General features: G+C 40.3%; 1 protein-coding gene across 9 annotated transcripts in view; it reads right to left on the bottom strand.

The window, feature by feature from the left end:
• The window catches only part of LOC108707806 (syntaxin-binding protein 5-like), a 178,895-nt gene that overhangs the window by 38,450 nt on the left and 122,633 nt on the right, over positions 1–17,812 (bottom strand). For 4 of the 9 annotated variants that reach the window (XM_041581400.1, XM_041581401.1, XM_041581404.1 and 1 more), the window contains 2 exons: positions 12,903–12,968; positions 1,068–1,118 (listed from right to left, as the gene is read on the bottom strand). In XM_041581400.1, the coding sequence (XP_041437334.1) occupies positions 1,068–1,118; positions 12,903–12,968 (117 nt within the window). The remainder of the gene's footprint in view (positions 1–1,067; positions 1,119–12,902; positions 12,969–17,812) is intronic. The other 5 variants (XM_041581402.1, XM_041581406.1, XM_018245804.2 and 2 more) reach the window with 2 other exon arrangements.

Here is a 17,812-nt window from a genome sequence, read left to right as displayed (position 1 = left end):
GCTACAGGCAGAAGCACGGATGCGCCATTGGGATCACCAATTCGCAGATTGTGGCAAACCTCTAAGAACAACACCAAAACTAACAGTGAACGTGGAAAACAGGAAAGACGAAAGAACTTGGTCCTCCCATATATTTCAGGAGTGTCTGAAAAACTTAAAATGATCTTTAATAAACACTGCATCCCTGTCTGCTTTAAACCCAGCAACACACTGAGGCAACGACTGGTTCATCCAAAAGACCCAATACCAAACATAAGAGGAGTAACATGGTGTATGGAGTGCAGTGCAGTTAGGAATGCCCAGACTTATACGTGGGAGAAACCAAACAACCGTTACACAAACGTATGGCGCAGCACAGGAGTGTCAGCTCCTCTGGTTAGGACTCGGATGGGTACCTACATCTAAAGAAAAAAGAACATATGTTAACACCTCATAGCTCGAATCATACTAATACCATCAACACCTTGTCTCCATGACCTCTCTGACTCCTTGCTGGTTTTACTAAACAGAGTATGCTGATTGGAGTAAGATTCCAGGGTATACAATCAAATATTTTTGTACAGGGCATTATGATTTGAGAAAGCCAGTCGTCTGACTAGCAAAACGTCTTCAAGGAAAATACCCTTAACCCAATATACCACAATGAAACATTTTAAAAAAATATAAGATAGTTCATTAATGAAATACCATCAGTCCCAATTAGAGCAATACAGAGTAGGGTTAATGAAAGAGTAAAGAAATATTTGATTTGTGAAGAAGAATGCAAGAAACATCAGGTTATTTAAAAATGTAAATGTTTGAGTGTTATGAACAAAGGGCAGTATAACGAGCTAAATACTTGTTTTATTTTATTTTTTTGCAAAAATAAAAATATGCCCGCAGAAATGAGTGGCGTAAGTGGAAATGTGAAATGCTGCCAACAGAACTGCATGAATAAAGTAGAGAAGCCTTTGCAAATCAAAATATTGGCAGGGGAAAAAAACTTGTTTTTTCATGGATTGGCTGGAAAAATGTTTTGCCAATGGAAGTGACAAAGCTTTATAACTGCTGGCTTTTGCCTACCGTACCAAGATCAGTCTTAAGATCTGTTGGCAGACTTAACTTTCTCGATCCTTTAACTGAAACAACAGAAAAAGGAGAAAGGTCATTATTAACTGGCAAAAAAATAGTTTTAAAATAATAAATTATTACATTCTGTGATTTGAAAGAAGCTGCAGTTGATAATGAGAGGCAACCAGAACACGGGTGTTGCTGAAGGATCTTGTACTGGATTGGCATTTGCAGAATGAATTTAATGTTCTTGTTTTAGGTGGGCCTCATTTACTGTAATCAGTCTGTGGGTCCAGGCCTGTCCGTTTGGAGAAATTAAAAACTGTCAATCATGGGGAATGGGTTTGATAGCAGTATATAAGTAATATTACCAGCATCCAGTAGATTAACCTTTGCCTCCCACCTTATTTCTTGGTTGCACCTCGGAGCTGCTGATCTGCAGGTGATGGTTGGAAGTGGAGATGTTGCACTGAGCAGTTACAGAATGTATGAAGGCTACAGTCTCACATTCCATGAAATGGAAAACATATTAGCTACTACCGTAGTCAAGGCTGCCGTGTAACAAAAAGAACCCTGAAGTTTAGAAAACAGAAGAGCGTTAGATCTACTTGCCCATTGTGTCTTTTTTATATGAAATTGGACTTACCCGAGTACAAGGCAAAGCTACTGAATAATGGCGACAACATTTTACAGATAATGTTGAATAAGAAAACGTAATACATCTCCACAGCTCTAATCTTATTTGTGAAATCTGGAAGGAAAATGTCTTGTTACTAAATTTTAGGACATTGCAAGAGGAAAGCACAGCGGCAGAGCACAATAACATTACTGAAATATCTATAAAAGGAATGCTGAATTACCAGGTGGGAGTAACATCCTGAAATATTCTGCAATGTCACATGAAATCATTGCATTGGATTGGATCCCTAATTTGCACAGTACGACTTGAGCACAGCTGACAACATTGCATCGTCTGTGCCTAAAAATGATTCCTTTTCCAGCCATTAATGTGAAATACAATGTGTATTTCAGGGCCCAACCACCACCACCACCGCATAAGACCTTTCAATTCCCCCCTCTGCTGCCAGGTGGTACATTAGTTTAAATGTGGGAAACGTGAGTCCTTACCAGGCCACCTCTCTACACTATCTGCTGCTGTTGAGGTTTCAAATTATAATTTAGAATTTGATGAATAAGAGTTTCCCAAATCAAACATTGCAAAAACATTATGTAATTAACTGAACACAGCATAGAATCCGGGATCTCATGCACCATCATCACATTCAGGGACATGTGGCACAATATTAATACCAGCAAATTGCCAGAAATCCACAGGCTTTAAGGCACACGTAGCACTGCTTCATTTTTATATTCGAACCTTCAGGGGCATTTGTACTCTCTTTTTTAAAGGAGAAGGAAAGGCCTTTTTAATTAGGGGTGCCAAAAGTTAGGCACCTCATAGTGATTATATATACTTACCTTACACCCTGGGCCGGTGCTCCTATTAGGAGAAAACTGCACTGGCTCAGGGTTATTCCAGCGAGCACCACAGAGCGATCAGCTTCCTTCTTCTTCTTTCCTCAAATTTCCAGGGGCAGATACATGCGCAGTAGAATGTAATAGCGACTTTGTTAAAGTTTGGCTTTTTGCATACCTCCCAACTGTCGCTTTTTCAGAGGGACAGTCCCTCTTTTGAGAGCTCAACCTGCAGTCCCTCATTTCTACTGGAAAGTCCCTATTTTCTCTGCACTGAACAGCCAGAAAAAGAAACAAAGCTTCACACTTATTTGGCTTTTAGCAGAGAGAACAGAACAGCTAACAAGTGCAAATAAGATACTTTGTAACAATCTTGAGACACAAAAACACAGTTTAGATAAGGAGAAATATTTTCAAACTTTCATAACCTGCCAAATTTTGTAAAATGAACATGGTAATTAGGGGGTGTGGTCACAGAAAGGGGTGTGGTCAAACAATTTTGCTGTTCTACGTGCAAAAAAAAAAAAAAAATTTCCCTCTTTTTACTTCCAAAATGTTGGGAGGTGTGCTTTTTGGGCTTCTGCTCATGCTCACCCGTGAGAAGAAAGAAGAAGCCAATCACTCTGTGGTGCTCACTGGAATAACCCCTGGGCCAGTGCAGTTTTCTGCTGATAGGAGCACTGGCCCGGGGTGTAAGTTAAGTAAATACAATCACTTGGGGGTGTCTAACCAACCTTCCTTCTCCTTTAAGACAGTTTTGTGCTATGTTTTATCTCCCAGGACCAGGTTAGTAGATATGTTTTATCTCCCAGGACCAAGGGGCAGATTTACTAAAGGGTAAAGTGGCCGTCGCCTTCGAAAATTCGCCAGCCATCCGCAGGGACATCTCCAATTTACTAATAGGCATAGAGGACATTTTGCTGGGGAAAGAGAACGTCACTAGTGAAGTTTCAGTCCCTATCGTCAGGCGCATTTTCACTAAGGCGAATAGTCTTTACCTTTCGCCAGAGTTTCCTTCTCCACCTTAGACCTTGTGAACTGATAAGATGAAGCCACATCCTCCTCAATCTTATGTCGGTGACATCATATCCCGTATGCCGGAAAGTCACAAAAGTTCTAAAAAAAAACCTCTGGCGTTTTTTCATATTTTAAAGTGGGATTATCTTCAAAAGTTCTAACTATTAACTATTAACATTTTTTTCCAACCATTTGAGGGGCATGTCACATTAGTTTTAGGTTGGGCTCATGCCTAGGAAATTAGAGGATCTCTTTTGTCTTTATTTTGCTTACTTGGACATTTGTAATAATGGAAATTAGAGGATCTCTTTTGTCTTTATTTTGCTTACTTGGACATTTGTAATAGTAAGTGGCCACTTCAAGCATTTGCACCATCTCTAATAAAGACACATATATACGACATAAATGTACCCACCCTATTGAAGTTGACACAAGCGTAAGTGTACTAACCAATTTTGCTAGGCAGAAATGAAAGTTAGCCAAAGATCGCTAAGAAATGCTCGTGCTGACACATTAACGCTAGTGAAACCTCACCAGCATTTGGCTGCTGAGACGCAACTTTGCATTTTAGTGACTTAGCTTAGAGGTATCAAAATTGTGATTGGCAAACTGGCGTGAAGTGTGGAGGATCGTTCACTGGTGAAAATTTGCCCTTTAATGAATTTGTCCCCAGGTTGGTAGATAGACCTTCCTCTGGATTTTTGCCTTCCTCTGGATCAACTGGCAGATAGGTAGTTAATAAACAAAAAAAACAAAAAAAAAGGTTGAACTCGATGGACATGTGTCTTTTTTCAACCTTACTTACTATGTTACTATGTTACTATGACTCTTAGTAATTAGTGCATTTTGGGAAAATTCCCTACTTGATCCCTTATTGTTTGTCCCATTTCACCATGTTCTCATCACTGTTTGCGGTAGAGCATCTATCAATATTGCATTATTTGTCATCACAGGGGATAGTGAGGCATCTTATATAAATAGCACCTTTTTAATTAAGACATGGGATTTTAATTCCAAACCTCCCCAACCTTCTCCGTTTGTTGCACTTGTCACACTGTTCCAATCAATTTCTGAATCAACATGACTTAGCCGAGCAGTTTCCCATCAGTAATAAACCCTGCGATATCGCCCTGTTGGTAAATGGATATTGTCATCACATAATGATTTTTAATAAAACCTTTTATTTGTTTGTTCAACTCTCCATGGCAGCACTTTATTCACTTCCAACTCATTAGCCAGTGGCCCTGCTAGTGAAAGCCACCTCCAGACTTCTGCCCACCTCTTCTCACGGCACGGAAAAAAGAGAATAAAACCTTTGTCTGTTCTTAACATCAAATGAGACCTACAGAAGGTCCAATGTGCGGCCATGGGCAGCATTTCTAACACTAAAGAAAATGTGGGATTCAAAGTCCAAAGTCCTTCCAGTGCTTTTTAAGACAATACCCAGCACCTACTGCCTTTTAACTTCAATTGACTTGATATGAGCTGCCACGTGTCTCCCATTACAGGTTAGACCCACCCAAGTTCCACCTGTTATAAATCATCGTGCATCATACCAGAGGCACCTGACCAGGGTCACCATCAGAATTCACTGGCCCCGTATGACAAAAAAACAACAACATTGGTGTCTAGGCCCCGCCCAGAAGTAAACAAAAAACCATTAGTGGTCAGGGTTCCCTCCCACAAGTTAAAAAAAACACTGGTGACCAGGCCCCTCCCCATAACAAGTTTAAAAAAACAAACAAACATTGGTGGCCAGGGTCCCCCATATAAGTTGTTTTTTTAAAAATTGGTGGCCAGGGCCCCCCATACATTTATTTTTTTTTTAAACATTGGTGGCCAGGGTCCCCCCATAAAGATAAAAAAACATTGGTGGTCAGGATCCCCCCATAAAGATAGAAAAAATTTGTGGCCAGGGTCCATCCCTTTAAAAAAGCATTGGTAGCCAGGCTCCCCCATAAAGATAAAAAACATTGGTGACCAGGGTCCCCCCATAAAGATTAAAATACATTGGTGACCAGGGTCCCCCATAAAGATAAAAAAAACATTGGTGGCCAGGGTCCCCCATAAAGATAAAAAAACATTGGTGGCCAGGGTCCCCCATAAAGATAAAAAAACATTGGTGGCTACGTTCCCCCTAATATGATAAAAAAACATTGGTGGCTAAGGTTTCCCCATAAAGATAAAAAAACATTGGTGGCCAGGGTCCCCCTATAACAAACAATTCAGTGGGTAGGGGTAAAAAAAAATCATTGGTGTTCAGTGGAACGTACCTTTCAATTTTTCTTACCCTCTTCGGTTCCCTTCGTTGGCTTCAGCTCCTTTCCTTGACTTCTGATTTGGCTGCTACTTTGGTTCCTTCGCTCCTATTTCAACTGTTCAGCTCCTACATTGGCGGTTGGCTACTACATCAGCAACTCAAGGAGGGTCCGGCTAATCCAGTATGCGCAGCATGGCCAGGCCCCTCACTTAACACTTAAAAGCAGCCGGGCCAGAGACAATATGAACAAGGTGCATCGCTGGCAAAAACATGACGCTCTGTCCCAATTAATCAATGATCCCTCAAGACTGGAGAACCCCACCTCGCTCACTAGAGCCTGTTCAATGGATGTTTGGGGTCCAGCATATTGAAAAGGTTTAAATAAATGGCACCTCAAACATATACTGATATATGCACCCTTTGTAATCCAGAACATTTGATTGTGGAGTTAAAGCGGCTAAACAAAACAAATAAGTCGTTTTTTCCCCCTAAATTGTATTTGTCCTTCAAGTAGAAGTTAAAATGTGCTGATTGTATGATTATGTTTATTACATGCACAGTGTTGAAAGGCTTTGCTCTGGTTGCCAACTACGAGGCCATGAATGATACAGAACATACATATCCCCCCAGCAAATAATGCACAAAGGCAAATGACATTCAGGAATTAATAGCCATTTTATTGCCTTGGAATAACAGAGGCAAGTGCTGGTTGACTTGGGCTATTTATAGTAAAATGGAATTATGTTCTCACTCCAATGGCTCATTCATCACGCGCAAAAAATACCGTTACCAATTCGGAGGGTGGATGGATCCACTTTTAGTTTATTTTTTAAAAGGAACACTATTTATTTAGCCTCGGAGGCTCTGGGAAATGTTGAGCTGAGAGCGAGTCATTTTTTTGTTACAGTCACTTTTCTGCATGAACGGGAAACGATTATTCCTTACAATTAATGGTGCTGCAAACAACAAGCCCTTCATAATAGTCAGACATCAGAAACATCTGACTGCAGAGAAGTGCTGCGATAGAAAGACTATATTATATATATAATACACAAGAATATCCTGAAAATGATATCCTTATAAACGGTGCTTAGTGATGTCACTGGTTATAATCAGAGCTTAGTGATGTCATTTCTGTCACATGACTCACTGAATCTTCAGCCTAGTACTTTTATATGGTCCAGGAAGTCCTTGGTAATAATAAGACAATATAAAATAATACAACGGGACGTGGAAAAATTTCTTGGTATAATACATCTTATAAAAATATTATTCCCTATGTTCTTATAGCTTCTGCAAATGTCACGATATTGTATAAAACCTAATGATCTCAAACATTTACACCATATTTTTTATTCATTTATCTGGCATAATAAAAGGCCTAGAAAAGGATGTTTTAAATTACAACACCCCCAGACACTATGGGGCAGATTTATCAAGGGTCGAATTTCGAAGTTAAAAATACTTCGAAATTCAACCATCGAATTGAAATACTTTGAATATCGAAGTCGAAGTTTTTTTCATCGAATTTGGGTATCCTGCGGTCGAAGTAAAATCGAACGATTCAAAGGATTTCAGCGAATGACTTTACTTCGACTCCCAAAAACGTAGAAAAATGCTCTAGACGGTCCACATAGGCTAACATAGCACTTCGGCAGGTTTAATTTAGCGAAGTATTGAAAATGAAGTTTTTTTTAAAGAGACAGTACTTTGATTATCGAATGGTCAAATATTCAAAAGATTTTACTCCGAATTGAATTTGAAGTCGAAGTCGTAGTATCCTATTCGATGGTCGAAGTATCCAAAAAAATTACTTTGAATTTTGAATTTTTTTACTTTGAAAATTCCCTCGCATTCACTTCGACCCTTGATAAATCTGCCCCTAGGTGTGAACTTCCCAAATATAGAAGAATACCACGAAGCCGCACTTCTTAAATCCGCAGGGGACAAGCGATTGGCCAGAAACCTATTTACCAGCGTTAGTCTTTACCAGCAATTAGCCAATAATCTAACACTAAATTATCTTTTGCAAACATGATCAGCTAATATTCCCCCCGCCATACAAACAAATCCTTTATTTACTGACACTTGGGGGCAAATTTACTTAAGGTCGAATATCGAGGGTTAATTACCCTCGATATTTGACTGTCAAAGTTAAATCCTTCAACTTCAAATATCGAAGTCGAAGGATTTAGCGATATTCGTTCGATCGAACGAAAAATCATTTGATTGAACAATTAAATCCTTCGAATCGTTCGATTCGAAGGATTTTAATCCATCGATCGAACAATTTTTGTTTGACCAAAAAAAGTTAGCAAAGCCTATGGGGACCTTCCCCATAGGCTAACATTGACTTTGGTAGCTTTTAGGTGGCGAACTAGGGGGTCGAAGTTTTTTCTTAAAGAGACAGTACTTCGACTATCGAATGGTCGAATAGTCAAACGATTTTTAGTTTGAATCATTCGATTCGAAGTCGAAGGTCGAAGCAGCCCATTCGATGGTCGAAGTAGCCAAAAAAAACATTTGAAATTCAAAGTTTTTTTCCTCTATTCCTTCACTCAAGCTAAGTAAATGGGCCCCTAATCGTAGATGCCACTCAAATTGTCCCCAAATTCTTCATTCAACATTACATGGATGGGAAACGTTTATTTTCCAGTACCAATACACAACCCGATCCTTAACCACAAACCATATGAGACATTTAAAGGATGACACAGTCCTATTATCTCCAAAGGAAATATCAGAAAACGATCCCTTTACATCTAAACACACATTCCTACTGCTACAAATTCCTCACTATACAGCAAAAATCTTGAAAAACCTAAACAACCCAGACAAACAGAGCCCACTCAATTACCTGTGAGAAGAGAAAACTGCAAAAATATCAACGTCACACATTTATTAATCTCTCTACTCACCAAACTGACACAGACACACTGACAACTTTCCATGGCTTTCAGACATACCTGACTTTATCTGTCGCCTTAAATCTTTACACTAAGGGGGGTTGAGTGTTAGAGGCCCATTTATCAAAGGTCGAATTTCGAATTCATGTGAATTTTTTTAAATTTGAATATACTCACAATTAGACTGGGAGGTTATTTAAAAAAAAAATAAGAATGTCTAATATTCGATTGGGATTTGATTTGTGGTCCGATTTGTATTTGATTCTTACAAATCGAGTTTTGCTCTTAAAAAAAAAACCTCAAATATCAGTCGGGGTTTTAAAGATCTCCAAATGGCTCAACGGACCTCGGCCATTGACTTGTCCATGACCTTGGCAGGTTTTAGGTGGCGAATTTTCGAATTAGGACTGTTTCCATGGTTGAGGCGTGATAAATCTCACACTGAATTTACATTCGTATAGAGGAATTAAAATTCGAATGTGTGAATTTTGTAATCTGCCCCCTAGAACTTGAATGAACTCAAAACTCAAATGGTATTTTATTTAAGAAAAAACTTGATTGTGAAAAAACAGATTCTGCGAGTTTGAGTCTCGCAACCCGAAAACTCGAATTGATTTAGTTTTCGGAGAAAGAAAAACTCGAATTGCTGAAATCATTTGAGTTTTCGGTCAAAACCCTCTGAAAACATCTCGAACATTAAGCAGGCTGTTAACCTATTCAAATGGTTCAAGGGACCTCAGCCATTGAACTTGAATACTCTTGAATACTCAAGATTTAAGAAAATAAAAATAAAACTCGAACAATGAATTGTTTATTTTTTACTTGAAAATGTGAGTTTTGACCAAAAACTCAAAAACGTTTCATGGAAAAAACAACTCGAACTTTAATAAATCTGCCTCTAAGATTATGTCAACATTACCAGGCAGCAAATAACAGGAGATAGCCCTGCAAATTTTGCATAATTCTTATCTGACTCCAGAACGTAGGTTTAAAATGGACAAACTTCCTTTTGACAACCTCCTCACATGCTCTACCCCAAAAGACCACCTTCTACATACCGTATATACTCGAGTATAAGCCGAGTTTTTCAGCCCCCAAAATATGCTGAAAAACTCTACCTCGGCTTATACTCGGGTCAAGTGCAAAAACGGTCCAAGAATAGTCGCCGGCTTCCAAGAATAGTCTCCAAGAATATTCGCCGGCGTCCAAGAATGGTCGCTGGCATCCAAAAACGAGACGCCGGCACCTCCAATGGGAGCAGAAACCCTCAATTCTTTGATTGAAACTTACCAGAAGCTGCTTCATTTCTCACCCTAGGCATATACTCGAGTCAATAAGCTTTCCCAGTTTTTGGAGGTAAAATTAGGTACCTCGGCTTATACTCGGGACAGCTTATACTCGAGTATATACGGTACCCTCTGGGCGTGCTGTAATATCCAGTCAATTTGGATTGAAGTTACAACATAGTGGACAACCAGGCACAAGTAACATGGGCACTATTTAGTGATACTAAGTTATACCATATATTTCACATGGATTGGATAGAAGCAACGATTAGAACAAAACTCCCCCAAATGAAATTTTGCTCAGTAACCCACTTCTTTTTTAGAAAGACAAAATGACTATAAAAACGCAAACTATGAAACCAATCTACTGATAGTACACCCCCAGGAGTCATCGGACTTGTCTTGCTGGCAATACATCACTCATGAGGTTGAAGACCAGGACTGATAAACCTAATCCATATGAGTCAACTACTCTTTATACTTTGTTTTGTTGAACTTTATTTGGTTATGTATGTTTCTATATACTATACTAATAATTAAGAAACAATACTTGTACACCCTAAGGGGTTGGGCCAGACAAGCAAATTCGGGGAGATTTAGTCGCCTCTTCTGCGTGGCGACAATCATCCCGAACTGCCTTGCGTATGCTTGATTGAAGAATAGCATCCGCTAATACACTCGCGGAGCTTCGATTTCCGAAGTCGCCAGAAGTTTCCTCGTGAGGCCATGGGATTCACTCTACTTTTTAGCGATTATGTCAAAACCAAGTCCCCTTTTGGCCAATTCTGTCAGGCAGATGATACAAGAGGTGGCCAGAGAACAAAGTTATCCAAGATGTTATCATTGTCCCCATCCTTTCTGTATAGTGATAATCCACTTGTCCTCTCGATTCCCATTCTCACAAAAGACTAGGAAACTGCATTGCCTACGATTCAGTCTTTCTTTTTTGCCTTATTACTGTAACGACTCACCCTGGTGGTCTATCGGTGCGGCGGGGATGCTTGGCACGCCTCTCCTCTGTGTGCGCCGGCATCTAGAGCTTCTGCTGTATTTATAGGCGAATGCGCGCTAGCGTGTCGACGCCAGCGCACAATGGAGCGAAATTCAAATGTATTTAAAGGCACAGTTTGTATTTTTTCACGGCCCGTTATAGGTTTCCTTCTAGTGAGTTCATGGTGCCTCTGTGCTGTTTAAAGATTCTGATATCTGATTCCTGTTGTGACCCCTGCCTGTTTTTGATGATCCTGCCTTCTGTAATCCTGACCCTGCATGGTAACTGACTCTCCTGTATCCATATCGATTCTGACTGATCTGATTCTGCTTGTTCTCTGCCTGCACCGACCTGGCCTGATTTGACTACACTTTCTGCCTACGCCTTGTACTGCAACCCTCTGCCCAAAAGACGTTACTTTACGAGTGTGCCCCTTCGCTTGTCCAGAACCTTTTGCTTGGCACCTCTCTTAATAAGACCTGGCGGCATCCGATTAGCCGAGGGCTCCTCCCGAGGTGAAAGACGGCTGTTAAAGGCTGAAGAAAGAGCCGAGACCAGGGTGCTTAGCATTGGTTCTGGATTTAGGGTGCCGACCGTGACAATTACTTATCTTACACAGTTGTGGATTATGGGAATCACAAAGTGGACCCATGGAGACCCATCAGGTGAAGACTGCATCTACAGTCCAATGTGGTCTTCAACCACCAGGATTTGTTTTTACCTTTCCTGGATGATATCTAACTGAGCCCTGATCAGATAACAGATAGAAAGGCACATTCCACTCAATGCTTCTGCACAAAAATAACAAATCCTCTTTATTAAGCTGAGAACCCAGCAGATATTTCAAGGCCAAGCCCCTTCATCAAGTGCTACTTACAAAGCGTGTGTATGGAAGTTCTTTAAAGGGAAAGTCAACGAGATACCACACGTGATTCTTGTTGTCCTTCCATTTAAAGAACTTCCCTACACACACTTTGTAAGTAGCACTTTATGAAGGGGCTCAGCCTCGAAACCTCTGCTGGGATCTCACCTTAAAGGGATACTGTCATGGGAAAACATGTTTTTTTCAAAATGAATCAGTTAATAGTGCTACTCCAGCAGAATTCTGCACTGAAATCCATTTCTCAAAAGAGCAAACAGATTTTTTTATATTCAATTTTGAAATCTGACATGGGGCTAGACATTTTGTCAATTTCCCAGCTGCCCCTGGTCATGTGACTTGTGCCTGCACTTTAGGAGAGGAATGCTTTCTGACAGGCTGCTGTTTTTCCTTCTCAATGTAACTGAATGTGTCTCAGTGGGACCTGGATTTTACTATTGAGTGTTGTTCTTAGATCTACCAGACAGCTGTTATCTTGTGTTAAGGAGCTGCTATCTGGTTACCTTCCCATTGTTCTGTTGTTTGGCTGCTGGGGGGGAAAGGGAGGGGGTGATATCACTCCAACTTGCAGTACAGCAGTAAAGAGTGATTGAAGTTTATCAGAGCACAAGTCACATGACTGGGGGCAGCTGGGAAATTGACAATATGTCTAGCCCCATGTCAGATTTCAAAATTGAATATAAAAAAATCAGTTTGCTCTTTTGAGAAATGGATTTCAGTACAGAATTCTGCTGGAGCAGCACTATTAACTGATTCATTTTGAAAAAATTTTTTTTTTCCCATGACAGTATCCCTTTAATAAAGAGGATTTGTAATTTTTGTGCAGAAACATTGAGTGTGCTTTTGTTCCTACTTTGTTTTATGAGTAAGTAGGCTTGTGACACAGGCCAAGACGCTATTGACTTGAGCTGACACACCATCCAATATACAACCCCCTCTCCTTTAAGTAGCGCTTTGGTAGGGGCCACACAACCATGCACAGCAAGGAATGGTGTGAGCTGTTTACAGTAACAAAAGGAAAGCAGATCCACTGTACCTGAAGTGGGGGACTTGCAGCGTTCCAGCTCCAGGGAAACAGGACTGTCGGTGAGTTCTGTTAGACCTGAAGAGAAATGAAAAACAAACTTGCATGAAAAAACAAGGGAGGGCTGAAAGGCAAAACTCTTACATTTACATAAATCCCCTGAGAATCCTAATACATAAAGCGGTTTCTAGATTCAATTCCTCCAGCAGTCACCAGAAGGAAAATAAAATCTGCTCCCTGGCAGTGTCTGTGCAGGAAAGAGGCAGAGGAAATTGAGCATATCTAATCAAAATTCATCTCTGGCATTCAATTGCTGAGCCTCTTTCCGCTGATCGCAGGTGGATAGTCTGCGCGGAAAAGCCGCAATAGATTTAAAGGTGACACCAATTTAAGCGGAAAGGCAGTAAATATTTATGATGCAGAGAAGATGAGGCCTGTTTGTTCTACACTGTTACTTGTGTTTTTCTGCTGATAATAATGCTGGCCTTTCTCCAAGGAGATGTTACATGGAAGAACATTGCGCTTTTGGTCATTATATCTCGGTGCAACATTATACGTATATGCTATATATTTATGTATACACGTCAAAGAACAAGGCCCGATACTACATCAGTGATGTGTGCTGTGGCAGCAATGGATTTTAGCTGGATTAAGAACAGCCCCTGATTTAACCTATTTCCCACCATAGTACTTTTCATTTTCATGAATATTCCTGCACTGTAGATGGGTCACATTTAGCAACATTAAGCAACCAAACAAATACAACAAATGCTGTTGTATTTTAAAATGTTTCTGCACAGGCTATGAGCAAACTTAGGGGACTGTTCCTGCTGAATTGTGCTTAGTACAGGGAATACCTATGCTGCCATAGTTTTATGGGATCTCTCTGTACAGACTATGAACAAACTTAGGGACTGTTCCTGCTGAATTGTGCTTAGTACAGGGAATACCTATGTACCATAGTTTTATGGGATCTCTCTGTACAGACTATGAGCAAACTTAGGGACTGTTCCTGCTGAATTGTGCTTAGTACAGGGAATACCTTTGCTGCCATAGTTTTATAGGATTTCTCTGTACAGGTTATAAGTAAACTTATGGGCTGTTCCTGCTGAATTGTACTTAGTAGAGAAGAATACCTTTGTTTCCATAGTTTTGTGGGATCCCTCTGTACAGGCTATTGGGGGGGGCTGTTCCTGCTAACTAGTGCTTAGCACTAAGGAATACCTATTTTGGTATAATTTTATAGTGGTGAACGGTATAGGCAATTTATATTGCCATTCATGCTAATATGCAATGTCTGGAGTGTTCTATTTCAGACCCCTTGGCTGGCTATACTCCCATTGATGTCAGACCATGTAACCTGGTCTAACAGGCCAGATAAGGAAAAGGAAAGCCATAGACATGCAGTAAAAATGATCCAAGGCTGAAAGTGCTTGCTGAGTGTATAGATCAGTGATCCCCAACCAGTAGCTCGTGAGTAACATGTTGCTCTCCAACCCCTTGGATGTTGCTCCCAATGGCCTCAAAGCAGGAGCTTATTTTTGAATTCCAGGCTTGGAGGCAAGTTTTGGTTGTATAAAAACCAGGTGCACTGCCAAACAGAGCCTCAATGTAGGTTGACAATCCACATGGGGTTACTAAATGGCCAATCACAGGACTTATTTGGCAGCACAAGAACATTTTTCATGCTTGTATTGCTCCCCAACTCCTTTTACTTCTAAATGTTGCTCATGGGTTCAAAAGGTTGGGGATGCCTGGTATAGATCCTTCATGAACTCTATAAGACTCAGGGCATACGAGGCTCAGCCTCTGCTTCAGACACACTGAGCGGATATTGGTGCGTACATTTATAGTCTAATACATTTATAGTCTAATACATTTATAGTCTAATACATTTATAGTCTAATACATTTATAGTCTTCTGTTTTTCACACTAATATCTGCTCTGTGTGTCTGCACAAAGGCTGACAGAGAAAATGCAGGTGGAGAGAAGCCGAGACTGTGCCTTATGTGCCCTTAGGAAGAACACCTGAAGGGAAGGTTAACAACTATGTCAGTGGTAATTGTTAATTGAAAATAAGGCAGGCACCTACACTGCAAATTATTGCAGCAAAACTATATAAAAATATAATAAAATCCCCTTTATCTTAGACCATGTATAGAATCCAATCATCAGGCCAGCTGAGAAATAGTGGGCCTAAATGTAATGATGCTTTTAGGATTCCAGTATTTGTGTCTTTGGGCAGCTGGGTTCCCCATAAAGCCTAGCAGAATATTTGGCAGAATAGAACACTATTGTATAAAATAATCGCTTGCCTTTCTCAAGCTGCCATCAGTTGCTCTCATTATAAATTCAATCTGATACAAGTAACTATACTGTCTGCTGAAAAGGAACGTGGATAGGGAAAGATAAGAGCAGGCGCTGATGGGGAATTTGCAGAGCCATAAGAGAATGGCACAATCACAGACACATTTTAGTTGTAATGGTCTGACAGGAGAAATGGATGGCTTCATGTACCAGTGATAATATCTCCTCTTTACAGCTATAGTGAATATCATTTCTGTTTTTCTGTACAGAGCCGCTTGCTGGTTTCCCAGCCGCCATGAAATAAGTGTGACACAAGGACACAGAGCCCATGATGTGCCCTCACCCCCCTTCCCAAAGTTGCTTGCTATTCTGCCTTAGGAAACCGTCATTATAATTAATTACACTGGAATCTGATTGGTGCATGCGGCTCAAACAATTTGCTTTAATAAAGACTTCATTACTCATTAACCTCTCCCACTGTAATGTCTAGTTCTTCTGTCTCAGTGCTGTCTAGTCACTCTGTGGGTCAGTACCAGACATAATTAGTACTATATATATATATATATATAAATATTAGCCCATGGGTGCACATTCAGGGTCAGGGCACATGCTCAGATTTGGGGAGATAAAGTTCCCTGGAGACAAATCTCCTCTTCTTCGGGCGACTAATCTCCCAGAACTGCTTTCCACCGGCTAGAGGGTAAATCGCCGGCAGTATGGCACTCAGATCGCTTCATTTTCGGAAGTCACCCAAAGCTGCCTCACAAGGAAACTTCGGGTGACTTTGGAAAACGAAGCCCTCTGAGTGCCATCCTGCAGGCAATTTACATCCTAGCCGGCGGGAGGCAATTCGGGGAGATTAGTTGCCCCGAAGAAGAGGAGATTTGTCTCCCCAAATCTGAGCGTGTGCCCTGACCCTTAGGATGGACCTTCACGCTGGAAGACTGTTTTCTTTACAAAACATAAGCTACCCATGCTACTGAATGGTATGTAGATTTTGGAATATTTATGGCAGCACAATGATGGCTGAAAAATAATGATCCCCACAGTGCTAAGAAGCAGATATGGGGCAGTCTTAAAAGCACAGCAGTAAACTTAGCTTTGTGCTCAGGCAGAGCATTCTCACTTAGACATGATGGAACCTGCATGTGACTAGTGACTGTATAAAGCAAGAGAGAAAAGGAAGGATATGTTGCTGGGTGGAATGAGTTTAGGGATCAATGGATTTGAAAAAGGAAATACAGTGAAACCTTGATTTTAAAGGGCATGTAAAAGCAAAAAAATAAAATCCCATTTTTACTTTCTTTAATAAAACAAGAAACCTATCTCCAATATACTTTAATTATAAAATGTGTACCGTTTTTCTAAGAAACCTGACTGTATGCAGTGAAATTCTCCCTTCATTTACTGCTGTGGATAGGAATTGTCAGACAGTCCCTAACTGCTCTGCAGGGAAACAATCATACTTATGTACAGCAGGGGGAGCCCCCGCCTTACTTCCCAGCCCTGCAGAACTCAAGCAGCTTTGTTTATGACGATCCCTAAGCAGCCCAGATCACACTGAGCATGTGCACAGTCTTGGTCTTGCAAAGATGTATAACAAAGTTACAAGATGGTGACCCCCTGTAGCCAACTTTGAAAACATAAATCATTTGTTTGATTAGGCTTGTGGTGCAGTAAGTTCATGGTTATATTTAGTATACAAAATACAGCATTTCTAGCCTTATTCTATTTTAGACTTTACATGCCCTTTAAGTGCCCTGATTTAAATTTTTCCCACGTTTTAAATTTTTTATTTGTGGTCCCACCAATTTATAATGTGTTTTAATGGGTGCATTTCCCTTATTTTTAGTAATGTTTTCCCAGATATTACATCAACATTTTGTCTGGATGTTTCCAAAAACTGCTTTTTTTCCTCTATGAATATGATTATTTAAATAAATACTAACCAGATGTATATTTTGGTTCTGCCTTTAAATGGTCAATTCCAATGAGTCTGCCCCTTATACAGTCCTGCACCAATCACTTATTGATTTAGGTTGTGTATGTGACTGACAGAGAGTCCCCCATAGTGTAACATTAACATCGCATTGCTTAACCCTTGTTATTAACACACACATCTGGGGCCGATTCACTAACTTCGAGTGAAGGATTCGAAGGTAAAAAACGTTGAATTTCAAAGTTTTTTTTGTTCTACTTCGACCATCGAATGGGCTACTTCGACCTTCGACTACGAATCAAAGGATTCGTAGTAAAAACCGTTCGACTATTCGATAGTCGAAGTACTGCCTCTTTAAAAAAAACTTCGACCCCCTAGTTCGCCATCTAAAAGCTACCGAAGTCAATGTTAGCCTATGGGGAAGGTCCCCATAGGCTTGGCTAACTTTTTTTGATCGAAGGATATTCCTTCGATCGTTGGATTTAAATCCTTCGAATTGAACGATTCGAAGGATTTAATCGTTCGATCGAAGGAATTATCCTTCGACCGTTCAATCGAACTATCTGCGCTAAATCCTTCGACTTCGATATTCAAAGTCGAAGGATTTTAATTCTTAGTCGAATATCGAGGGTTAATTAACCCTCGATATTCGACCCTTAGTGAATCGGCCCCTAA

This window comes from Xenopus laevis, chromosome 2L (assembly GCF_017654675.1).
Source record: "Xenopus laevis strain J_2021 chromosome 2L, Xenopus_laevis_v10.1, whole genome shotgun sequence".
Classification (NCBI taxonomy): domain Eukaryota; kingdom Metazoa; phylum Chordata; class Amphibia; order Anura; family Pipidae; genus Xenopus; species Xenopus laevis.
This window is presented reverse-complemented; position numbering and strand designations above follow the sequence as displayed.